Source organism: Mustela nigripes, chromosome 2 (genome assembly GCF_022355385.1).
Source record: "Mustela nigripes isolate SB6536 chromosome 2, MUSNIG.SB6536, whole genome shotgun sequence".
NCBI classification, from domain to species: domain Eukaryota; kingdom Metazoa; phylum Chordata; class Mammalia; order Carnivora; family Mustelidae; genus Mustela; species Mustela nigripes.
Window position 1 is genome coordinate 102,276,612 of NC_081558.1, and position 26,611 is coordinate 102,303,222.

The 26,611-nt window shown below is 38.8% G+C and overlaps 1 protein-coding gene across 1 annotated transcript in view; it reads left to right on the forward strand.

Moving 5' to 3' along the window:
* The window catches only part of PAK2 (p21 (RAC1) activated kinase 2), an 88,810-nt gene that overhangs the window by 28,436 nt on the left and 33,763 nt on the right, over positions 1 to 26,611 (forward strand). The window contains exon 2 of the mRNA XM_059391214.1: positions 13,056 to 13,263. Within this exon, the coding sequence (XP_059247197.1) occupies positions 13,077 to 13,263 (187 nt within the window). The 5' untranslated portion in view covers positions 13,056 to 13,076. The remainder of the gene's footprint in view (positions 1 to 13,055; positions 13,264 to 26,611) is intronic.

Consider the following 26,611-nt stretch of genomic DNA (forward strand, 5'->3'; position numbering starts at 1 on the left):
TCTTTTTTTTTTTAAAGATTTTATCTATTTATTTGACAGACAGAGATCACAAGTAGGCAGATAGGCAGGCAGAGAGAGAAGGGAAGAAGCAGGCTCTCTGCGAGAGCCCTATGTAGGGCTCGATCCCAGAACCCTGAGATCATGACCTGAGCCGAAGGCAGAGGCTTTAACCCACTGAGCCACCCAGGTGCCCCTATGATCTCTTTTCTTAACCTAAGTTTTTTAGAGGTGTTTCTAAATTTCCAAACTTGACAGAGTATTTTTCTAATTAAATATTTTGGTTACTGATTTCCAACAACTGACTTCAGTTAAGAGTATAGAGTATTTCTAATCTTTTGAAAAGTTTCTTTGTCTCAAAATATTTTTATTTTGTCCTCATTCTTGAAAGAGTTTTTTTGAATCTGCAGTATGTTGGCTTCTTCTCAGAAGATTGAGAATGTTACAGTGTCTTCTGGCTATCATCGTTGGTATCAAGAAGTAAGCTTGAAGTCCAGTTGCCCTTTTTCCTTCCTCCTTTGGCTGAGTTTAAGAACTCTGGTCTTTGACCTTAGTTTTGACTATGATGTGTCTTTACTTCAGTTACTTTTTTATCCTGCTTTTGATTTATTAGGTTTCTTCATCTTAAGGATTCATGTCCTTCATCAGTTCTAGAAATTTCTCAGCTACTGATTTATCTAGTAAACCAGTCCCTCATTTATTCTGTCCTTTCCTACTGAAACTCCAATAGTTATATCTTAGATCATCCAACTTATTCATCTTACTTTTCTTTCATATTCTCTATCTCTTTGCCTCTGTGCTGCTTTCTAATGTGACTTTCTAAAGATACATACATCTCCCAGTTCACGGATTCTTTCTTCTGTTGCATCTATACTAATTTTTACTGCAAATGTCTTGTTCCCATTTTCAGTTATTACGGTTTTTTCTTACTGAAAGTAGTCTGTGGTGGTTTTTCATATCTGCTTTTTTTTCAGGGTTCTTGACATCTCTGTCAGATCATTCCACATTTATTTCACCAGTCTGTTTTGGATCATTCTCAATCCCAGTGCCTTGTTTCATTTTCTGAATTTTAACTCTGAGATGTTCCTTTTCCTCAGAATTTTACCTTTGGTTATTATTTGAGACCTGTATTAAGGTTCTTTTTGTTTGAGTTTGCCATTTATAGCATGACCATATTCAACTGTACCTGTTTGGGAATTTGGGGGACCTCAGAGGTAGGATGAATTCAGACCAAAAAATGTGCATTTTCTTGTTAGGATTACTCAGAAATCTTCACCTTCATCCCCCACCCACATATTAACCAAAAATATTGGACCCCAAATTTTAAGATTTTCTTGTTCCCTTTGACCCAGAGAGATTTATTCCTGATTTAGTCTTAAATAGATTATACTTTTTAGGTCTTGGTCTTACGTGGAAGGACCTTCTATTATATTTTTCAATTTAGGCAGACTCAGTTTTATTACCTGCTCCCTATGACAGCCATCAAAGTGGAAGTTGAAGGTCTTTAGGAGTTAGTAAAAAAAAAAAAAATTAGTAAATTGCTTACTCTTTTGTTCTTGATTTCACTCAGCCTTGGGCTCTATGGAAACATCCTTTTCATCTTAACTAGCCTATCTTTGCATTTTTATACCTTTGATAGGTTATCCACTCATTTATTTGAGTTCGAAGCAAAGTTTCTTTCCACTTTCCTTCTTTATTCTTTTCCAGTGTTCCAGTTGTGTTTTCTACATCTGTTTCCCTCTTTCCCTTTTCCTTTCTGGCTTTGCTACTAAATAGGCCTAATGTTATGGCCATTACCACCAAATAAAAACATTTCTTACCTTCTAATTTGTGGACCTGCCTTCCATAGTGTATGTTGTCCATTTGAGGTGATTTAGGATATTTTCAGTGGATACTTTTACTCTTAAAGGGATTTGAGGTTTTTTTGGAATGGGAGGGGAAGAGAGGCCAGTGGTTTGGGAGCTCTTTTAGCTTATTAGAGGTTGCTAGAAGTCTTTTCAAATACTGTTGTGTTATTACATTATACCTTACATTCATAAGGTACTGAAAATTTAAGTTTCATTTGTTATTTATATAAAATGTAAGTGAAAATATAAAGCAAACTGTGCTTTTTAAAATTGTCATGTTTGTCATAATAGTATGATTTATACTTGAAGTACAATATTTGATCCAAGTTAGATTGTAAAAAAAATTAGTCATTTTTACTAGTTTGACTAGTACCCAGACACCACTGCTTTTTTCCTTTCTGTTGTATATTTAGCTTCCCCTAATCTCCTTCAGTAGACAATGAGGAATTGTTTGTCTCTGAGTCCTGTCACAATTAAACAATGGGCCTGTTAGAAGAGTACAGTGTGTTTTGGGCTTGCTTTTTGTTTCGCCTACTTGTTTTTCACTGAAAAGTAGCAAAAAGTGAGCAGATTTGGAGAGAGACACTGTACACATCATTTTTTTAATAAAAGATTTTTGGATAATGATGGAGCAAAACAGTAAATCAGAATTTTATCATGAGTTGTCTTTATATTCTTTATTGCTTCTGACTAAAATATAAGATGTAAAGAACCTTATTGCATCATCATCTAGCACTTTTTAGGCATTTGATACCATCAGTAGAAGCAATATACAAAAAATAACACTGTCTTATGGAAAAGGATCAAAGACTAAGGCCATGAATCAGCTGTTAGAGGAAAAGTATAAATCTTTCCAGTGATACTTTTGTTAATATTGGGTAGTTTATATGTTGTCAAGTGAAATGCTGTTTGATAGAGAACTAACAAATTTAGGAAGGATAATGTTTCATGTGGCAATAGAGTACCATAAATCAGTAGATATTATTGTCTTAATACATGCAACGATCTGTGTTATACATTAAAGGAGGTAGTACCATGTATAATAATAGTAGTAGTAGTAGATAGTATGATGTATAATAGTAATAGTAATAGTGATGGTGGTAGGGACGCCTGGGTGGCTCAGTTGGTTAGGCGGCTGCCTTCGGCTCAGGTCATGATCCCGGCATCCTGGGATCGAGTCCCACATCGGGCTCCTTGCTCGGCGGGGAACCTGCTTCTCCCTCTGCCTTTGCCTGCCATTCTGTCTGCCTGTGCTCGCTCTCTCTCCCTCTCTCTCTCTCTCTCTGATGAATAAATAAAATCTTAAAAAAAAAAATAGTGATGGTGGTATAATCCAGGAAAGGCACCTAAAATAATAAATGATGCACAGTTAAAATTCATTGCCATAGTGATTCCATATGTATATGTTTGTTTTTAAGATTTGGGTTTTTTAAAAAGATTTAGTTATTTTATTTTTTTTATTAACATATTATGTATTATTTACCTCAGGGGTACAGGTCTGTGAATTATCAATCAGGCTTACACATTTCGCAACACTCACCATAGCACATACCCTCCACAGTGTCCATAACCCAGCCACCCTATCTTCACTGCACTACCCCCCAGCAGCCCTCAGTTTGTTTTGTGAGATTAAGAGTCTCTTACAGTTTGTCTCCCTCCGTATCCCATCCTGTTTCATTTTTTCCCCCTCTACCCCCCACAACCCTCTGCCCTTAAGTAATCTCTTTACCCAATGTGGGGCTTGGACTTAGGACCCTGAGATCAAGAGACATATGCTCTAATGACTAAGCCAACCACGTGCCACCCCCGCATCCCCCAGAATGGTCCAGTCTATTAAAATGATTGAGGAAAAAACAGCATCAGGGATATCTGGGTGGCTCAGTCAGTTGGGCCTCTGCCTTCAGCTCAGGTCATTGACCCCAGGTCCTGGGATGGAGTTCCAGATCCCGCTACTTGCTCAGCAGGGAACTGGCTTCTCCCTCTACCTGCTGCCCCTTCTGTTTGTGTGCTCTCCCTCTCCCTCTATCTCTGACAAGTAGAATCTTTTTTTAAAAAAAATTAAAAAGGGGGTGCCTGGGTAGCTCAGTGGGTTAAAGCCTCTGCCTTCAGCTCAGGTCATGATCTGAGATCTGGGATCGAGCCCCGCATTGGGCTCTCTGTTTTGCTCCATCATTACCCAAAAATGTTTTATTAAAAAAATGATAAGCAGGCTCCTTACCTAGTGGGGAGCCCTATGTGGGCTCATTCTTACAACCCTGAGATCATGATCTGAGCTGAAATCAGGAGTTCTACGCTTAATGACTAGGCCACCCAGGCACTCCCACTTGTCGGTTTTGGGTTTTGGGTTTTTTTTTTTTTAAGATTTTTATTTACTTGAGACAGGGAGCATGAGCTGGGGGAGGGGCAGAGGGAGAGGGAAAATCAGACCCCCTGCTGAGCAACAAGCCTGATGGAGCCTAGGCTCAATCCTGGCACACTGAGATTATGACCTGAGCTGAGGGTAGCCACTTAACCAACTGAGCTATCCAGACACTCTCCCGCCCCCCACCACTTGGAGGTTTTTTGTTGTTGTTTTTGTTTCTTGTTTTTTTAAAGCTAGTTTTACTGAAGAATGTACTTGATGGGGCGCCTAGGTGGCTCAGTTAAGTGTCCACCTTCAGCTCAGGTCATGATCCTGGAATCCTGGGATTGAGCCCCATTTCAGGCTCCCTGCTCAGCAGGAAGCCTGTTTCTCCCTCTCCCACTACCCCTGCTTGTGTTCCCTCTCTTGCTGTTGCTCTCTCTCTCTCTCTCTCTCAAGTAAATAAATAAATAAATAAATAAATCTTTTTTAAAGAAAGAATGTACTTGATGAGGGCACTGTGGTGATTGAGCCCCTTTTTCATTGAATGCCATTTTTATTTTTGTTTTGTTTCAAGTTTTTATTTAAATTCTGATTAACATGGAGTGTAATAATTGGTTTCAGGAGTAGAATTCAGTTAATTCATCACTTACATGTAACATCCAGTTCTCATTGTAACAAGTGCCCTCCTTAAATACCTATCACATACTTGGCCTTTCCCATGCCCGCCTCTCCTCCAGAGACCCTCAGTTCTTTATAGTTAAGAGAGTCTGCTATGGTTTGATTTCCTTTCTTCTTCCCCTCCTTGCCCTATGTTTTGTTTCTTAAATTCAACATAGGAGTGAAATCATATGGTATTTGTCTATCTTGACTGACTTGTTTCACTTAGCGTTGTTGGGTCCCCAGTGTTTGGTCCCCCAGTAATGAATGGGTCCATGGTCAAAGGAGCAAGACTGATAGAAAGCGAAGGTCAAGCAAAGCTTTATTTCGCGCCAAGCATCAAGAATCAGACCAGCCGGGGCACCTGGGTGACTCAGTGGTTTAAAGCCTCTGCCTTCAGCTCAGGTCATGATCCAGGGTCCTGGGATCGAGCCCTGCATTGGGCTCTCTGCTTGGCAGGGAGCGTGCTTCCCCTCCTTCTCTCTCTGTCTGCCTCTCTGCCTACTTGTGATCTCTGTGTGTCAAATAAATAAATAAATAAATATTAAAAAAAAAAAATCAGACCAACCGTCAAACAGACCAGTCAGGGCTGCCTCTTACAGAGCAGGTGACCCCTCCCTGCTTTCCAGACTAACTTTTATAGCAGAGGCCATGTGGTTGGGCCTGGCCACACACAGGTAGCTAATTGAATTACAGTTCACCCCATATAGCTATGGAAACTAGCTTGTCACCTTGGTAGCTAGGAGACAGTATGTGCCCCCACTGATTGAATGTCTTGTCTCCACCTGACCTGACCCACCCTTGTATTTGGGCTGTTACCTGGGACTGGTTTCCTGGACTTGCTTCTAAGTAAGCGGGGGGCGGGGGTGGGGGTGGGGCAGGGTCAATTTAAGTTTTACTGCATAAACAACAAAATGGCTGTTCAACAGAGGTGAGGCTGCTCTGGTTAAATAGGCCCCTACAAGCATAATACACTCTAGCTCCATGGAACACCATTTTTATTAGAAAGAACAGCTGGCCTACAAACTGGTTGTTCAGACTAGGTATTTAAAAGACACTTCCTGAAAATGAAGTACTAGAATTTGTTGTAATTTTTAAAAATATTTTTAAGACTTATTTATTTTAGAGCAAGGGGAGTGCAGAGGGGGAGGGAGAGAGAATCCTCAAGTAAGACTCTCCGCTGGGCAAGGACCCCACTGCAGGTCTCAATCCCAGGACTCTGAGATAATGACCTGAGCTGAAAATTACCCTGGTAATGGATAAAATTTAAGCTTGCAAGTGAAAGTTAGAATTTCCTTAGGGGTGCCTGAATAGCTCAGTCGGTTAAGCAACTTGATCTTGATCTCAGCTCAGGTCTTGATCTCAGGGTCATGAGTTCAAGCCCCACATTGGGCTACATGCTGGGTGTAAGAGCCTACATTAAAAATAATAATAATTTTAGAAAACTTATATCTACTTCTCTCGAATTTTATAGTTTCCCAATACTTAGAGTTTTCTGAAGAGATCACATATTAATGAATATCATTTTTATTGTTTCATAAAATGTGTCAACATTTGAGTAGCTTCATAATTCAGTAACCAATATTTTCCAAATAATCAATTTATAACATTATAAAATTCATGAATGGGTAAAAGATCCATTCAAAGTATAAAAAAAAATAACGAGTTTAAGGTAAGAGAGTACAAATTTACTGCTGGATTTTAGATTACACAACCTACCTTTACGAAGGTTGAGTTTAGTGTAATATCAAAGAAAGAATATCCACAGTTCACTGTAAGCTATTAAAATACATCTTTCCCTACTACATATCTGTGTAAAATCAGATTTTTTCATTTCTGTCAACCAAAACATAATAGATTGAACACAGCAAATACAAGAGTCCAACAGTATTCTACTAAGCCAGACATTTAAAAAATTATCAGAAATGTAAAATAATGCCACTCTCTCACTAAATATTTTGTTTCAAAAAATACTATCCTTCATGAAAGTGTTATTTATATTAACATATGATGAAGGTTTTTTTTCTTTTTAAGATTTTATCTATTTATTTGAGAGAGAGACCGTGAGAGAGATCATGAGAGGGGAGAAGGTCAGGGGGGAAGCAGACTCCCCATAGAGCAGGGAGCCTGATGCAGGATTCGATCCCAGGACCCTGGGATCACGACCTGAGCTGAAGGCAGTCGCTTAACCAGCTGAGCCTCCCAGGAGCCTGTGATGAGTATTTTTTGATGAAATATTTAACTTACTTTAATTTTTCATATAGAAAATACATAAATAATATGGATATATAAACAAAAATTATTTGGGAGTCCCAATAATTTTTAGGAGTGTAAAGGAGTCTTGAGGCCAAAATGTTTTGAGAACTGCTACCTTTTGAAGAAACTAAGTGGTTTTTGATATGCATGTGTTGAGATGTGTGATCTTTCCCCTAGTAGCTTATGAACTCTTGCAAAAGAACTAGATCCTCCTTTTTTTTCTCTAACTTATAGCATAGAGTTTTATAAATATTAGTGATCATGATTGTAGCAGCAACATTCAATCTTTATTAGCTCACTTAATCTTTATAAAGTAAAAATTCCTTTTTAAAAATTGAAATATAATTTACATAGCTAAAACTTACTATTTTAAAGTGTACAATTCAGTGGTCTTAAGATATTGAAAAGGTTATACAACTGTTACCCAGTGCCTAATTCCAGAACATTTTATTACCCAAGAAGAAACTCCACACCCATTAGTAATCACATCCCATTCCCCTCCCTTCTCAGCGATCACTAATCTACCTTCTCTCCTTGTGGATTTGCATGTTCAGAACATTTCATATAAATGGAATAATACAGTTTGTGGTCTTTAGTGCCTTTCTTTTTCCACTTATGTTTTTAAAGTTCCATCCATATTGTAGCTTTTATTAGTACTTTACTCCTTTTTGTGGTCAGATATTCCATTGTATGCAAATGCCACATGTTGTAAATCCATCTGTTGATAGATATTTTGGTTGTTTTATCTTTTGGCTATTATGAATAGTGCTGTGAATAGTCATAGGTAATTTATTTGTGGACATACATTTTCAGTTCTCTTAGGTATATTCTTTTTTTTTTTAAGATTTTATTTATTTATTTGACAGAGATCACAAGTAGGCAGAGAGAGAGAGAGAGGGAAGCAGGCTCCCTTCTAAGCAGAAAGCCCGATGCGGGACTTGATCCAGGACCCTGAGATCATGACCTGAGCCAAGGGCAGTGGCTTAACCCACTGAGCCACGCAGACACCCTCTTAGGTATATTCTGGGAGTGGAATTGCCAAGTAATATCATAGATAATTCTGTAACTTATTGAGGAACTTATTACATAATTCTTTTTTCTTTTCTCTCTCTCTCTTTTTAGTTTCAGAGGTAGAGGTTAGTGATTCATCAGTTGGCATATAACACTTGGTGCTCATTATGTCACATGCCCTCCTTAATGCCCATCACCTAGTTACCCCATCCCCCCAACGAACTCACCTCCAGCAACCCTTAGTTTCTTTCCTATAGTTAAGAGTCTCTTATGGTTTGTATCCCTCTCTGATTTCGTCTTATTTTGTTACACAGTTTCATTTTAAATAGGCTTTATCATGGAATAATTTTAGATTTATAGAGAAGTTCCAGAGATTGTAGATTTCCTGTATATCTATCATCTATCTTGTCCTAATGTTAATATAAGCCTTAAAATGTGAGCAAAAGTAGAGAAGCCGACATTGGTCCATTACTGTTAACTAAATTCTACATTTTATTTGGATTTCACCAGTTTTCCACTAATGTCCTTTTTAGTTCCAGAGTATGATATTGTCATGTCTTCTTAGACTCCTGCTCGGTGACAGTTTCTCAGTCTTTCTTTGTTTTTCATGTCCTTGCTAGTTTTAAGGAGTATTGGTCAGGAATTTTTGTAAAACGTTCTTCAGTTTGGGTTTGTCTGATGTTTTCCCCATAATTAGACTGTGGTTATGGATTTGGGGGAAGAATACTGCAAAGGTGAAGCATGTTTCTCATCCCATTAGATCACATGGTGAGTGATGTCAGCATAAGTTATTATTGGAGATGTTATCCTTTGATCACTTGGTTAATGCAGTGTTTCCACATTTTTCCGCCATGAAGTTATTTTTCCCTTTCCATACACTGCTCTTTGGAAATGAGTCACTAGGTCCAACCTACATTCAAGTGGGGAGGGAAGTTAAAATTCTGACTGCTAGAAGAGGATTTGTCTACATTTATTATTTGGAATTCTTTTGTGAGGATGATTTGGTACCCCACCATTTTATTTACTCTTTTGGGGGCAGGGAGAGGGAGAGAGAGAATCTTTTTTTTTTTTTTTTTTTTTAAGATTTTATTTATTTGACAGATGGAGATCACGAGTAGGCAGAGAGGCAGGCAGAGAGAGAGAGGGGGAAGCAGGCTCCCTGCTGAGCAGAGAGCCCAGTGTGGGTTTGATCCCAGGACCCTGGGATCAAGCCCTGAGCCGAAGGCAGAAGTCTTAACCCACTGAGCCACCCAGGTGCCCTAGGAGAGAGAGAATCTTAAGCAGTCTCTGCCCAGTGTGGAGCCCAACACAGGGCTTGACCTGATGACCCTGAGATCATGACCTGAGCCAAAATCAAGAGTTGAATGCTTAATTGACTGAGCCATGCAGGCGCCCCTTATTTATTCATTTATTTGTATTGATATGAATTGTGTATATTTATTCTATACATTGGGTCAAATATAATGCTACTTTATTAATTTTGTTGCTCTGAACCATTCCAGCACTGGCTTTTGAAAACTCTTTACTGGGGCACCTGGGTGGCTCAGTCAGTTAACTGCTGCCTTCAGCTCAGCTCATGACCCCAGGGTCTTGGTATTGAGCCCCTTGTTGGGCCCCTGCTCAGCAAGGAGCCTGCTTCTCTCTCTCCCATTCTCCCTGCTTGTGCTCTCTCTCTTTCTCTCTCTGTCAAATAAATAAAATCATTTAAAAAAAAAGAAGAAGAGAAAAGAAAACTTTCCTGTGTGTGTTCCTTATCCCTTTTAAGTACTTCTACCTTCTGACAATATAAGATACTCTTGGCTCATCTTGTATTCCCCTGTTCCAGGCCTAGAACCAGCTGTTTTTTTACGGAACCCCGAGATACAGTTAAGTAATTTGTCCAAGGACACAAATTGAAGTAAATAGTGGAACCAGGATTCCAACTGAGGGATCTGATTCCACAACCCATGCTCTTAATCACGACATTGGGCAGCACATGGCTGAAGGGGTACTGGCAGTGTCTAGTCAGGATCCATCTATGAGCCAGCCTTAAGGACAGAATTTGTAGTCAGTTTACATTAAGAAATTATTGTGCCCTGTTTTGTTTTATTTTTTAAAGATTTTGTTTATCTATTTCACAGAGAGAGACCGTGAGTAGAGGAAACACAAGCAGGGGGAGTAGGAGAGGGAGAAGCAAGCTCCCTGCTGAGCAGAGAGCCTGATGTGGGGCTTGATCCCAGGATTCTGGGATCATGACCTGATCCAAAGGCAGACGCTTAACTGACTGAGGCACCCAGGTACCCTTGTGCCCTGTTTTAAAGATTTATTTTATCTTGAGACAAAGTGTGAACATAAGTGGGAGGGGCAGTGGGAGAGGGAGAGAGAGTGAATCCCAAGGAGGCTCCATGCTGAGCCTGGAGCCAGACATGCAGCTGGACATCACCAACCCACAACCTGAGCCGAAACAAAAAGTCAGACAGTCAATTAACCGCACCATGCAGGCACCCTTGTTGTGCCATTTTATATTGATTTTTTTTCTTAACCACAGCTGTGATGATTATATTCAAGCTAAAAATTACTTGTTAGTCACAGATAAACTATTGCTAGTATTTTGGTGCATTTCTTTCTTTGAATTTATGCAAATGTATTTTGAAATTTTGCTATATTTACCCTGATTTTTTTAAAAGATTAATTGATTGATTTGGGAGGGAAAGAGCTTGCACATGAATACGTGAGCATGAATGGGAGGGGCAGAGGGAAAGGGAGAGAGAATCTGAAGCAATCTCAGTGCTGAATGCAGAGCCAAATGCAGGGCTGGATCTCATGACCCTGAGATTGCCACCTGAGCCAAAACTGACCATGCCACACAGACATGATATTACCCTGATTTTTCAGATTTCATATGCATAAATATGGAGCATTCACAGTGTAACCAAAACCCTAACATGCTGTGTCTGCTGGAACTGGTGATTAAGATGAAAGTGAGTTGGTACAGGGTTCATCTGGTTTGTCTTGATACTCTGGCTAGATGTTCACATTAGAAAAAAACATCTGTCTTGATTGATCGTGTGCTCAAGTAGTCCTGCAAGTACCAGGACTAAGCCTTACCTTTCTTCCATTTGTAGCAGTAGGTAATTCCTCTCTGATGATACATACGTGACAGCCCACACTGAAGAACAACCAGGTGCATCTCCCTCCAGAGCAAACCGAACCCCCGCCCCCATGAATCACCTAACTGCGTCTTCTGCATCACGTTCCTAGATTCCAGCCCGGCTTCATCTTTTGACCACCAACAGTGATTTCACTTCAGGCGCCTTTCTCACAGATGAGAGATATTTTTCTATACTCTCTTCTCCCAGGAAAAGTACATTTTCCCTTTACCTTTACCTTCTCTACTTCCTTTTTTGTAGGCTGAAATGACTGTCGTTATGGCAGATAAAATATGGCAGTTCTAGGGACACATACTCTTGTCAAGGAAAACAAAAGCTGTAAGATTAGAAGTGGAATTAGGTACCATAATCTCTTCATTCCTCAGTTCTCCTCAAATGATACCTACTCTCTTTTAGGCACTAACATTCAAACTAAATATTTTTTTTTTAAAGATTTTATTTATTTATTTGACAGAGATCACAAGTAGGCAGAGAGGCAGGCAGAGAGAGAGAGAGAGGGAAGCAGGCTTCCTGCGGAGCAGGGAGCCTGATGTGGGGCTCGATCCCAGGACCCTGAGATCATGACCCGAGGTGAAGGCAGCAGCCCAAACCACTGAGCCACCCAGGCACGCCTCAAACTAAATTTTTTTTAAAATTTATTTTAAATTTTAATTTTATTTAGATACAGTTGGCCTTCTTTTCATTGTACATATATAGGGTTTTCACTTACATGCATTAAATAATCATAATCAAGTCAGGATCTAATTACCAATCAAAATCTTGTTCACTGGGGAAATGTGTTGTTCTCCTAATACATACTTTTGTATCAGAACTCATCTGGGGAAAAAAAAAGAACTCATCCTGGAAGTTAAGCATCTCCTTCCCTTTCCTGCTGACTTTAAATGTGTATAATCTATTGTTTTTAAAGGCCATATATATATGTACATATATATATTTCCTACAATATTAATTTATATATAAACAGTGTTGAAGTTTCCACTGAATTCGTCACATGTGGATTAAGAGGGGTAACTAGACTGCCTGGACAGGGCATCACAGGATAACCAAATCTTGGGATTTGGCCATACTCTGGTTTTCAGCCAGACTCTGGATTTAACTTGTCAGTGTTCCCAGATGGGTCAGGTTCTGTGGGAATATCTGCAAAGCTTACAAGGAACTAACACATGTAGTTAGAGTGTCAGATTTTCAGAGAAACCAAATATCGCATCAGTGGCACATTCTCATCCTTTAGGAAAGTTTATGTGAAGGCTAAGTTGTAATCACAAGGCTAGTGAGCGTGGAGTCAGATTCTTCATGGAGAGTGGTGTTGGTGGATATATTTAATAGCAAGTATTCTATCTCTGCTCTAGAAATGGACCTATCAGAGACTCGTCTTTGGATTGATCAGTCAGAACATAGTCTTCCTCTGCAGAAATCTCTCTCTTTTTAAGACTCCCATGTTGTCTGTCTTTTCATTGGAATATATACTCTTAGACTCAGGTGAATATTTTGATATGTTGGTATCATCATGCTCTCCCAGAACTTACCATCCTCCTCTTAACTGGACTTGGCTTTTCAAACACTCCCTCAACTAACCATTTACAACTTTGTTAGGGGAGATTACCTATATTAATAACTAATTTCATCTCTTACTCATTGAGTCTTACAAATTTTGCAGATTGCACCCTAAATGGATAACCTTTTCTAATTCAGAGTTGGAAGGAGGATAATTACTACTGTTTATGCTTGTCTGTACTATTTTTTACCTTGCTGTCAACTTGTTGTTAACTGTATGATTTTGCCTTTCTATTTCAGGCCGTATCATAATTCCACATCATGTCTGATAACGGAGAACTGGAAGACAAGCCTCCAGCACCTCCTGTGCGAATGAGCAGTACCATTTTTAGCACCGGAGGCAAAGACCCTTTGTCAGCCAATCACAGTTTGAAACCATTGCCCTCTGTTCCAGAAGAAAAAAAGCCCAGGAATAAAATCATCTCTATATTCTCAGGCACGGAGAAAGGTAAATACCTACTATCACTTCAAGAGTCTCAGTTATTTTATGTTACCGATTTTGATGTCTTTTTAATTGAAGTATATAGACAGTTGAGATTTTTATGGTGAGGGCAATAAACAGATACGAGAAAACTGTTAATGGTGGTATATAGGCACTATTAGAAAGGTGAATTTCTCTTAATCTGTGATAGGAAAGAATTAAACTAAATATGTTGGCTTATCTACTTGTTGCATCCAGTGAATTTCTATAATCCTCACCTTCATTTTCTAAGACTTGGGCCATAGTTTATGGCTTCCCAACATTAATTAGATTTGGATATTTGAGAAAGATCTAAAGAGAGTTTCTGATTTTTCAGTAGTAGTAATACTTGCACTTTTTATCATGTATTCTGTTATGCCCTGAGAAGCATCAGAGGCAGCACTCAGTGATCAGTAAGTACATCACTGTGTCTTCTGCAAACATTAGTCCAGTCCAGGGTTTCTTTTTTTTTAAAGATTTTATTTATTTATCAGAGAGAGAGGGAGCGAGCACAGGCAGACAGAATGGCAGGCAGAGGCAGAGGGAGAAGCAGGCTCCCTGCTGAGCAAGGAGCCCGATGTGGGACTCGATCCCAGGAAGCTGGGATCATGACCTGAGCCGAAGGCAGCTGCTTAACCAACTGAGCCACCCAGGCGTCCCCAGTCCAGGGTTTCTTAACCTCAGTAAGATTGGCATTTGGGGGCCAAATAACACTTTTCGTTCTGTCTTGTGCATTAAATGGTCATCTCATCTAAGTTGAAGTCGCCGAATTTGTCTTGATAACAAACCTAAAGAAAAAACCTGGGTTTTCAGAGCTTTTTCAACTTTAGAATTAGATAGGGATTATGGACTGGTAGTGGATTTCAGAGTAAGAATTAGGGATTAGGGGGCGCCTGGGTGGCTCGGTTGGTTGGACGACTGCCTTCGGCTCGGGTCGTGGTCCTGGATCGAGTCCCACGTCGGGCTCCCAGCTCCATGGGGAGTCTGCTTCTCTCTCTGACCTTCTCCTTGCTCATGTTCTCTCTCACTGTCTCTCTCTCAAATAAATAAATAAAATCTTTTAAAAATTAAAAAAAAAAAAAAAGAATTAGGGATTAGTTTATTTGATTACATTAAGCATGACCATATGGCTCTGATAGCCAGTAATACATCTAAGTGAAGATAAAGATATATTTTCACTTTTATAGCTAGGTTAACATTGAGAAGTAAACACAAGTGGAAGAGGATTAGTGCTTTATACATAATAGTAAGTGCACATTTAACTTGAGAGTTAAGGCTACATAATCAGTGAAAATATGAATGATGTAATGTATTTAATACTAATAAAGAATCAGATCTTTGAGAAATTAGATTTGCAGACAGGATATAATCATGGGACAGTTGAAAACTTATTCCTTCTGTGGTAAACCTCTTATTTCTCATTTTGCTTTTAAGATTTCATGTGGGCTTGTAACTGAAAACCCTCACGGAAGTATGTTTTTTAAGTCTGTATGGGAAGAGGGCAGACAATTGTGTGTCTTGGAGAGCACTGAATGCTTCTCTTCCATGGTAATAAGTTAGTGTATGGAGTAGGAAAACCCAAAAATGTCCGTGTAAACACAGTATTTATAATTATGGAGGTTAGAAAACAAATTTATGCAGGTTAGTACCAAATTGCTGACAGGGTTGAAATGACTTGCCTATAGTGAACAGAATGCAAAGTGGAGTGGGGGAAGGGTGCCTGGCTGGCACAGTCTGTGGAGCACGGGACTCTTATTCTTAGGGTAGTGAGTTTTAGTCCCACATTGTATGTAGAGATTACTTAAAATAATAAAATCTTAATAAAAGGGTGGGGGAGGGGAATGCTCATGATGGGACTTAGGGACAGCCTTGGAAAGGCAGAAAGCACACAAAAGGAAATGGGTTAATGGTGGGGTTTGTGAACAAGGTGAATGTGCATTTACATAAGTTGGCAAGAGCATACTCATCTCTCTGATCATTTTGAGAATCTTCTCATTTTACTTTCTTCTTAACTTCACTTTCCCTTTCTTTCCCTCCATTACTCATCAGCTATTACTAACTCAGGGTCCCCCCCCATACAAAGAGAGGGTGAAGGTACATAGGATGGCTCTGATTGCATTTATGTTTATCAGCTCTTGAGATCTGTAATTAATAACCGTTAAATTTTATTTTGTGAGTTCTGGTTTTTTTCTTTTGTTAATCACATTCAAGGTCTAATAACTTTTTAGTGTTAATATTAAAACTTTACAGGCTCTTTTTTATTTTATTTTATTTTGTTTTATTGTTTTAAAGATGGATTGGTTGATTGATTGATTTGACAGGGAAAGAGAGATTGGGAGAAGGAAAGAACCCCAGGTTGTCTCCATGCTGAGCAGGGAGTGCTGAGCCCCATGTGGGACTCAGTTCCATGATCCTGAAGATCATGCCTTAGCTGAAACCAAGAGTGCAACATTTAACCAACTGAGCCACGCAGGAACCCCTACGGACTGTTTTTTAAAAAAACAAACAAATGAAAACAAAGTTTGCCTTCTTACTCAATTCTGATTTTTCTTTTCTCTTGAAAAAATTCTATCCAAGGGGTGTCTGGGTGGTACAGTTGATTAAGCGTAAGACCCTTGGTTTCTGCTCAGGTGATGATCTCAGGGTTGTGAGATCTAGCTCCATGCCGGGCTTTGTGCTTAGCACACAGTCTGCATAAGATTCTCTCCCTATCACTCTCAAATAAATAAATCTTAAAAGAAAGAAAGGAAGAAAAAGAAAGAAAGGAATCTGCCAAACTAGGGGTCAAAGATACTTTATGTTTTCCTTAAAGTTTTACAGTTTAAACCTTTGAACTATCTGGATTTGTTTTTTATATTTCTGTAGAGATACATACTCACTTTTTAAAAAACCAGTAACCCAGATCTTTCATTGGCACTTTTATCATTTCCCCACTGACCTGCAGTATGAGCCATTGTTGATCAGGTTTCCAGGTGTGCCAGGGCCTGTTTCTGTGTCCTCTTTATTGCAATGGCTTATTTGTCCCTTAGCTAATACTGTACCGCCTTAATTACTATAGCTTCTAATTCTTAATATCTGAGAGAGCAAACCAACCAAGTTCTTCTTTATGATCTTTTGACCCTTGGCTCTTCTCTGTACATTTTAGAATTTATCATGTACTCAAGGGAAAAAAATACTGTTGATACTTTGATTACACAGCTTCATGCTTAAGTGAACACAGAGATCTACCTGCTTAATCAACCCCAAGATTTCTGAACTGGTCTTCTCCTGCCTATATCCTGAGCGGTTGTTTCTCTCCTTGGTTTTATCTGAATTGCTCTTCATCTTGAGGCATTCCTCATTCTTTTTTTCTTCCATTATAAATAAAAAAACATTTGTTCTAAAGGAGGAGGGCTACAGCACTTCATTAGTCTATCATCTTGAAACAGAAGTCTAGAAGGGAAAAACTATTTCTTTTTTTTACGATTTTATTTATTTATTTGACAGAGAAAGATCACAAGTAGGCAGAGAGGCAGGCAGAGAGAGAGAGAAGGGAAGCAGGCTCCCTGCTGAGCAGAGAGCCTGATGCTGGACTCAGTCCCAGGATCCTGGGATCATGACCTGAGCTGAAGGCAGAGGCTCTAACCCACTGAGCCACCCAGGTGCCCCTGTATTCTTATTTATTTATGTATTAGGATTTTATTTATTTATTTGACAGAGACATAGAGAGAGAGGGAACCTAAGCAGGGGGAGTGGGAGAGGGAGAAGCAGGCTTCCCGCTGAGCAGGAGCCTGATATGGGGCTCCATCCCGGGATCCTGGCATCATGACCTGAGCTGAAGGCAGATGCTTAAGGACTGAGCCACCCAGGCGCTCCTGCATTCTTATTTTAAAGAAATCATAATTACCCTAAGATTTTTGCTTTGATGATTTGCTTTGATGATGATCTCTACTATAAAGCCTGATCTAGAGATACTCATTTTATGCTACTCAAATTTACATCTCTATTGCTGTCCTTACTAATAGATAGCTAATGTTTCCTTTAAAAAAAAAAAAAGCTGGGGCGCCTGGGTGGCTCAGTGGGTTAAGCCACTACCTTCAGCTCAGGTCATGATCTCAGGGTCCTGGGGTCGAGTCCCACATCAGGCTCTCTGCTCAGCAGGGGGCCTGCTTCCCTTCCTCTCTCTCTGCCTGCCTCTCTGCCTGCTTGTGATCTCTCTCTGTCAAATAAATAAATAAAATCTTTAAAAAAAAAAAAAAAAAAAGCTGGACTATCTTCAGTTACTCATTTTTGGTTAATCAGTGTCACTGAAAGAGTTAAGAAAATTAGAAATTAGACGTTTTATGACAACTTGAACAAATCTTTTCACATTTTGTTACAGATGTATCGTAGGAATCCTGTGCGTGATCAGAGATAGTGAGATAAACAAAGCACATGGTGTCCCTGCTCTCCTGACACCTGAACTACAGCATAAAATTAAAACTGTGAAAAGTGATGGTAGGGATAGTGTAAGATGTCTGTCCTTTCTGGGAAAGCTTCCTAAAGAAGTGACAGTGGAGCTGAAGACTAAAGAATTAATAAGTGAGAATAGGTAGGAGGATTATAATAGTTAAAATGTGTGTCCTGTGCCTTCAAGTTTCAGTGGCCCACATCCAGGAGGGGTCATAGCACACTCATGGAGCTGCGCACGGTCCATTGTGACTCGAAAGCAGAGGGGGGAGGAAGAATAGCATGATGTGTGGAGGAAACTGCAGGCAGGAAAAGAAGCTAAACAGGTGGGCAGGGATCAGGTCATAAAGGGCCTTGTATTCCATGTTACAGAGCTCAGATTTTATCCTGTTTCCTAGGGAACCATTACAGAATTTTAAATAGGGGAAAGACCTGGACATATTCCTGTCTTAAATAGGAGAGACTAGTAGCTGTATAGAAAGTAGGTATGTTGGAGGCCTAAGGCTGAAGTTGGAAACTAGTTAGGAGGACTTTGCAGTAGTCCAGGTGAGAAATGGCTTAACAAGGCCAGTAGTTTTGTTAATAAAAATGGTAATGAGGGGTGCCTGGGTGGCTCATTGGGTTAAAGCCTCTGCCTTAGACTTAGGTCATGATCTCAGGGTCCTGGGATCGAGCCCTGCATCAGGCGCTCTGCTCAGCAGGGAGCCTGCTTCCCCCTCTCTTTCTGCCTGTCTCTATGTCTACTTGTGATCTCTGTCTGTCAAATAAAATCTTCTTAAAAAGTGGCAATGAGCCACTGTCTTGGCTTATTTTTAAAAAGCTCTATTCCGGGGGCACCTGAATGGCTCAGAGGGTTAAGCCTCTGCCTTCAGCTCAGGTCATGATCCCAGGGTCCTTGGATCAAGTCCCGCATCGGGCTCTCTGCTCGGTGGGGAGCCTACTTCCCCCTCTCTCAATGCCTGCCTCTCTGCCTACTTGTGATTTCTGTCTGTCAAATAAATAAAATCTTCAAAAAAAAAAAAACTGATAAGTGTTGAATGGTATATAGTACTTACTAACCAAGGCGATTTTCTTTTTTTTTTTCTTTTTTTTTTTTTTTAAGATTTTATTTATTTATTTGACAGACAGAGATCACAAGTAGGTAGAGAGGCAGACAGAGAGAGAGGAAGGGAAGCAGGTTCCCTGCTGAGCAGAGAGCCTGATGCGGGACTCGATCCCAGGACCCTGCGATCATGACCCAAGCCACCCAGGTGCCCCCCAAGGTGATTTTCTAATTATTCAGTCTGTGCACGCTTTCACCTCTGGTTAGTGATGAAGATGACAGAACTGTAACTATCCCTTCTGGTCTAAAAATTCTAAGATTAATAAGAGTAGCCCATACCCATCTTCCTATTTTTTTAGAGAATACCCTTCTCTGTGATGAAATAATTGTTTACTAATTTTGAAGCTGCTGAGAATCACTGATTCTTTTAGAGTAGAAATAGAAGAGTCTTCCTTTTAAGGATTTTATTTATTTATTTGACAGAGGGAGAGCATGCACAAGTCGGGGAAAGGCAGAGGGAGAAGCAGGCTCCCCGCTGAGGGGCCTGGTTTAGAACTCTACCCCAGGACCCTGGGATCCTGACTTGAGCTGAAGGCAGATGCTTAATGGACTGAGCCACCCAGGCGCTCCGAAAGACTCTTCCTTTTAAAGAGATGGGAATTTCTTAGCCTTAGACTGCAGTTCTAATGTAGCCTATAAGGTGGTGGCCTTAAAGAATATGGCAATTATTTACTTAGGATTCTTGTTAAGCACCTTCTGTGTAACTAACACATCACATAAGGGCCCCACCTCTTAGCTGAAAGTTGCTGCCTGCCTATTTTCTTTCGTCTGATAAAGTTGGAAGGTGGTTCTAAGAATCTTTTTTCTGCCCCCTACACTAACAAGTTGTGGGTTTTATTGGAAGTTTCTTTCCTTGATCCATTACTTCCCAGCAAGTGATCCAGTTGTCTGGTGGACATCTGTTGATAAGTGATCATGGGGTGTTTTCTTGTTGGTGGTCCTTTTAGTTCTTGGTTTCCAGAGTTATAAAGGAATGATTCTCTTTATGTAATAGTAGCCTTCCCACAGATGGTTTAATTTGAGACCTGCTTCACTATCTTTTTGTTCTAGATATTTTTTAAAACAACCCCTTTCCCTTCTTAAGACAACTAAAATGCAGGGAGTATTTGTATGAATGTATGTGTGTGTTACATAAAAAACAAATGAAATTAAATAGATTTTTAAGATATTGGGTCATTTCCTTTATAGTGGACTAGTGTACTTAAATGTGTCTCAAGTTCTGCTTAATTGTTTTTACTTCTTTAACTTTTTATTCTGTACTCCTAATATAGGTGAAACTTTCTTTAATATAGGTCTCTAAATTCAGCATTCCCAAGTTGAAAAATATGGTTGGGCCTTAGATACAGGTGGAACCAGGAATTCTCTAGCTATATGTCTGGTCTTTCTTTTTCCATGTTACCTGGCTTTTTTTTTTTTTTTTCCTCTGCGTGTTAGGAAACAGCCTTCAACAGTTCTTGAGGTTTATTTCTTATGACTTCATTCACTAGTGAGAGACTGATTTTCGGGTGTTAAGTTGGGTGTTAATTTGCCCTGCCCACTTACCATAGTCATATCTCTTGTAAATAACTGCATGTCACGAGACCTAAAAAGGAGATGGACAGTTGAGCACAAATGCATCATCACTAGTAAAAAAATATAATACATTTCTTACTAATGCTGGGTCAGTAGCATCTTATAAAAAAAGAATAGTGTGTACAGTGACCTTTCAACTGTAGATATGCAGACCTATCAAACAACATGACTTTTAGCTCATTTATAGTAGAAGACTTCTCTGGTTAACAAAGCAGGTTGACAATACAGCAGATTGACCACATGCCTCTATTTACTATCCCTCCCCAGACCCAAGTAAAATGACAGTTAAAAAGATGCTTTTAATATAACAAGGGCAAAGAGAATAGAAGAGGAGACATAGTATACATATTTGAAAGAAGGATGGAAAAGTGACATCTGACTAAACTGAATAGACGAGGACCTATCCTAAGCATTTGCAGATGAGAATGTCTGTGAGAAGTGAATCCATTTCCTTGTAAAAATCTCAGAGGTGTAGGATTTAGGGACACACAACATCATGTGTGTGTGGTGGGGTGGGGAGCTATAATACTCAGGCTGAAAGGGGGGGGGGATTAATTGAAAATCATGTAGGTGGTGTCAGAGGCCCATTAGGATCCCTTCTTTACCCCATACAGCCAGTGAAATGTTTTAAGTCCCATCGTCCAGTAGAAGAAAAGAACAAACTAATGTTCATATGTATTTGAGGAGAAATTAAACGAGGCTTCTCATCCTTGTCAGAGGAGTCAGTGAAAGGTATAGCACAAGAGTAAGAAAGGCAGATTTCTTAACTATAGGAAACAAACAGCCTTGCTGGAGGGGAGGTGGGTGGGGGAATGGCGTAATTGGGTGCTGGGCATTAAGGAGGACACTCCTTATGATGTAATGACCACTAGGTATTATGTGCAATTGAGAATCATTAAGCTCTATCTCTGAAACTTTTTTTTAAAAAGGCGGGGGGAGGGGAAAGAAAGGCAGATTGAAAGTGTGTTAACATGTTAAATTTGTTTCTAAGCCCTCAGACCAGACAGAGATTGGAAGATTTTTCTCTGGATAAACAAATGCCCTGGGAAAAAATACTTTAGGTACCCCACCCCCACCTTTAATGAAAAGGCTGACTTATCTTCTAGTTAACTTTTTAAGACTTTTCTGTATGAGTAGACAGCAAAGGATTACTAGACATTTGAAAAACACCCTTGTTATAAGAGAGTACAAAACAAAGGGGATAAAAAAGAAATATAGAAGAAACAGACAGTGGAGGTAAAGGGAACCAACCTATACATGCAAGTAAACTATATAATCTTCAAAAAGATCAAAAAGGTGTCCATGAAATAAGGAAAATATTCTCAGAGAAAGAATGATCAGAAAACAATGAAAAGTAATTCTTGGGAAATCAACATTTAAGATTACCAAACCAAACCAAAGATACCAGTTGGTAGAAGATTTAAAAGACACTCAAGAAAATTTTCCCAGATTTTTAGATAAAAATACAAAGATGGAAAATATGAGAGGAAATATATGATTTACTGATCTAATAGTGAACAAAGAAAATTATCCAAGGAATAAAAGAAAAAAATTTCCCAGATCTGAAGAATATGATTTCTAGATGGAAGGGACTCACTGAGTACTCAGCTCATCAAATTGTATCATCCTGAAATTTCATAATACCACAGATAAGACAGCAAAACCTGTTATACTTTCAGTCAAGATGGAGTAACAGGGACCAGATTTACCCCTCCATGTGAAAGAACTAAAAACTGGCAAAAAATATACAAAACAATGGTTTTCATGATGTTGTACATCAGATAATAAAGAAAAGCAGTCCCTGAGAAATGGGAAACAATGGTGGTAAATCCTACAATTGATCTAGCTTACTGTCTGCTGTGAGTTGTCAGGCTGCAGCAAAGGGAGGACAATTAAATGGTCTCCTAGAGCTAAGAAAGAAAACTGGAAGTTGGGAGAGGTCAAGGCAACTAGTTTTTATACACACGTACCCAAGAGAGAGCAAGATCTGTAGAAGTCCCCCTTGAGTCTTCAGTAGCACTTGTATGTGCGAATAACTACCCAGAGCTGGAAAAGGAATCACTGGAAATGCCGAAAGGAAACTATCCTCGATGTCCACAGGGCCTAGAATATTTCCTGTTCACACTATTCAGAAAAACATAATGGGCTAGAATTAGCTCTATATTAAATGTTGCTCCAATTTTACCTAACAAAACTTTAATACCTAAAAGGATCAACTCTTCATAAATTTATTTCTCCGCCATATGAGGGAGGAATAAGAATAGCCTATCTGTGTCTCAGAACAAGCTCACATTTATAGGAACACAAAAATATCTAGTACCTACCAGGGAAAATTTTTCAGTGTCTGGCATCCATTTAGTATTTTCCAGGTATGCAAAGACCCATAATGAGTAAAATCCATCAATTGAAATCAATTCAGAAATGACACAGATGATGAATTCGTAAGCAAGGATATTAAAGCAGTGAAATACTGGGGCACCTGGGTGGCGCAGTTGGTTTGGCGTCTGTCTTCAGTTCAGGTCATGATCCCAGGGTCCTGGGATAAAGCCCCACATCGGGTGCTCTGCTAAGCCGGGAGCCTGCTTCTCCTTCTGTCTTATTGCATTCTCTCTGTGTCAAATAAGTAAAATCTTTTAAAAAAAAAATGAAAAATTATATTCCATATGTTGAAGAACCCAAAGGAAAGATTCAGCATATTTAGAAATAGCGATGGAAATAGAAAAAAAGAACAAATCAAAATCCAGTAGGCAAGATTAACAATAGATTAGGCATTTCAGAAGGAAAGATAAGTGAATTTGAAGACCATGGCAATGGAAACTAGCCAAAATGAAACTTAGGAGAAGAAAAGTGAAACAAAAGAGAATAGCTCTGGGACAAACTACATGCAGAGCTAATTAATATAAGTGCAAATGAAGTCTTCAAAAACTGGAGACTTTAACAATCTTTAAAAAAAAAAAAGCTTATTAAAAAATGGCTGAAAACTTTACACATTTGACGAAAGCTATAAACCCGTAGATTCAAGAAGTTAAGTGAATTCCAGAGCAAAAGAAATATGATGAAAACTACACCATGACACATAATCAAACTGTTTAAAACTAGTGATAAAGAGAACATTTAAAAAGCTTTCAGACCTTTGGCTCAGTTTTCTGTGAACCTGAAACTGCTAAAAAAAATAGTCTATTAAAAAACAACAACAAAAAAACCTTGTTGTAAGCCAAAAAATAAGCTGCCAGAAAGAAAAGACACTTTACATTTAGAGGAACAAAATATGATAGTGGATTTCATGGAAGTAGCAGTGTATCTCAGAAGATAAGAAGGAACATCTTTAAAGTACTGAAAGAAAAAAAAAAATCTGTCAACTTAGAATTCTGTATCTTGTGAACATATCTTTCAAAAATGAAGGGGAAACAAAGACTTTTTAAAATATATGAAGCCTAGTATATATATATTAAATATATAAGGCTGAAAGGGTTTATCACCAGGCCTGCCCTATAAGAAATGGTAAGCCAAACCATTCAGGCAGAAGGAAAATGTTATCAGATGGAAATGTGAATCTGCATAAAGGAATGGAAATCACTGGAAATGGTAAAAGTTTTTTTTTTTTTTTTGTCTAAATCTCTTAAAAAAAATAACTTAGTTTTTAAGAAATGAAATTCTGATACATTCTATCACATAAATGAACCTCAAAAACTAAGTTAAAAAACCCATTTATAAAAGACGGCACGTTGTGTGGTCCTGTATATATGAAATGGCCAGAATAGGCAAACAGAAAGATTAGTGGTTGCCTAGAGTTTGGGAGGGGGAGAGGGAACAATGAGAAGTGATTGCTAATGAGCACAAGGTTTCTTTTAGGGATGATGAGAATGTCCACAGTTAGATTGTGGTGATGGTTGCACAGCTCTCGCTCTCTCTCTCTCTATACTAAAACCCAGATGAACTTGATGGTATATAAAGAGTTTTTTTTTTTTTTAAGATTTTATTTATTTATTTGACAGACAGAGATTACAAGTAGGCAGAGAGGCAGGCAGAGAGGAGGAAGCAGACTCCCTGCTGAGCAGAGAGCCCGATGCGGGGGCTCGATCCCAGGACACTGGGATCATGACCTGAGCCGAAGGCAGAGGCTTTAACCCACTGAGCCACCCAGACGCCCCTATAAAGAGTTATTTTTTTAAAAAACAACAAAGGAGGGTGTCTGGGTGGCTCAGTGGGTTGATCCTCTGCCTTTGGCTCAGGGCATGATCTCAGGGTCCTGGGATCAAGGCCCGCTTTGGGCTCTCTGCTCAGCGAGGTGCCTGCTTCCCCCCACCCTCACACCCCACCCCCCTGCTTTCTGCTCTGCCTACTTGTGATCTCTTTCTCTCTGTCAAATAAATAAATAAAATCTTTTTAAAAAACCAACAAAGGAGATAAAAGGGAATTATAAAAAATATTTAATCAAAAAGAGGAAAAATGTAAACAATAGAGAGTATTAGAAAACAAATGATGAAATAGTAGGGTTAAACCCAGCTATATCAGGGGCACCTGCTTAGCAGGAAGCCTGGTTCTCCCTCTTCCGCTTCCCCTGCTTGTGTTCCCTCTCTTGCGGTGTCTCTCTTTGTCAAATAAATAAATAAAATCTTTTTTAAAAAGTAAATAAAAAGCAAAGGTTATACTAACTATATGCTGTCCACAAGAAATCCACTTAAAGGGGTGCCTGGGTGGCTCAGTCATTAAGTGTCTGCTTTCTGCTCCAGTCATGATCCCAGGACCCAGCTCTGGATCAGGCTCCCTGCTGGGCGGGAGGCCTGCTTCTCCCACTCCCCCTGCTTGTGTTCCCTCTCTGTCAAATAAATAAATAAATAAATAATCTTTTAAAAAATCCACTTAAGTATATAAAGCTACAAAATAGGTCAAAATAAAAGGATTTTTTTTTTTAAGTATGCTAACAGTGAAAAGAAACCTGGACTCACTAAAATCAGATAAAGTAGATTTTAGAGCAAAAAATAATGCCCTAAATATTTAAGGGATAAAGATAGGGAATAGGTTATTTTAGAATAGTAATAAGGTCAGTTCATCAAGAGGATGTAATAGAAGTAAACATTTATGCACTTAATAGTAGAGCAAAAGCAGATATAATTTTAAGGAGAAATAGGCAATTCCAGTTATAGTTGGAGATGCAAGTACACTTCTCTCAGTAATTGGTAGAGCAAGTAGACAGAAAATTGCTAACTGTTATTCATCTTTGACTTGTTGATATTTATAGAACACTCCACTAGCAGAATACCCATTCTTTCTGAGTGAACATAGACTACTTACTGAGCTAGGTCACATTCTAGGGAGATTTTTAAAAGCCTAATAAATGTAGAAAGATTCAACTCACATAAAATATATTCTATGACCACAGTGTATTTAAATTAGAAATCAATAACAGAAGAATCCTTGGGAATATTTGAAAAAAAAAAACAACCCACTTGCAAATAAATGAAGAAATCAAAAGGGTACTTAGGAAGTATATTAAATAGGATAAAAATGAAAATTCAAAGCATCAGTATCTGTATGATGCTGTTAAGGCAATACTTAGGAGAAATTTTAGGTATTAAGCATCTGTATGAGAAAAGAAAAAGATGTTAAGTCAGTGACTTAAGCAAAGCCATCTTAATAAACTAGAAAGGAAGAGCGAGTAAGATCCAAAGTAGTAGAAGAAAAGAAATAACAAAATTCAAAATGGAGATTAATAAAATAGAAGAATCAATGAAACCATAAGCTGATTTATTGAGATTATCAATAAAATGGATAAACCTCTAGGCAGACTGAAGGGGGGGTAGGGGGAAGACACAAATTACTAATATTGAAAATGAAAGAGATCACATTTTTATAGATGCTAAAAATGATTAGGGAACAAATTCAAACATGTTAGATAAAGTGGGAAAATGTCTTAAAAGACAAATTTTCAACATTCATTCAAGAAGAAATGGGTAACTTGAAAAACAGTGTTTCTAGGAAAATTTAGTTTGTGGTTACTAACCATCCACAATGAAAATGTCAGACCCTTATGGCTCCATTGGTGAATTCTACCAAATGTTTAAGGAAGAAATACCAACAGTTTTACATGATCTTCCAGAAAATTGAATGAAAAGGAATACTTCCCTATTAATTTATTTTTAAGATTTTAACAAGATGGGATTGGGAGGGAGACAAACCATAAGTGACTCTTAATCTCACAAAACAAACTGAGGGTTGCTGGGGGGGGGGAGG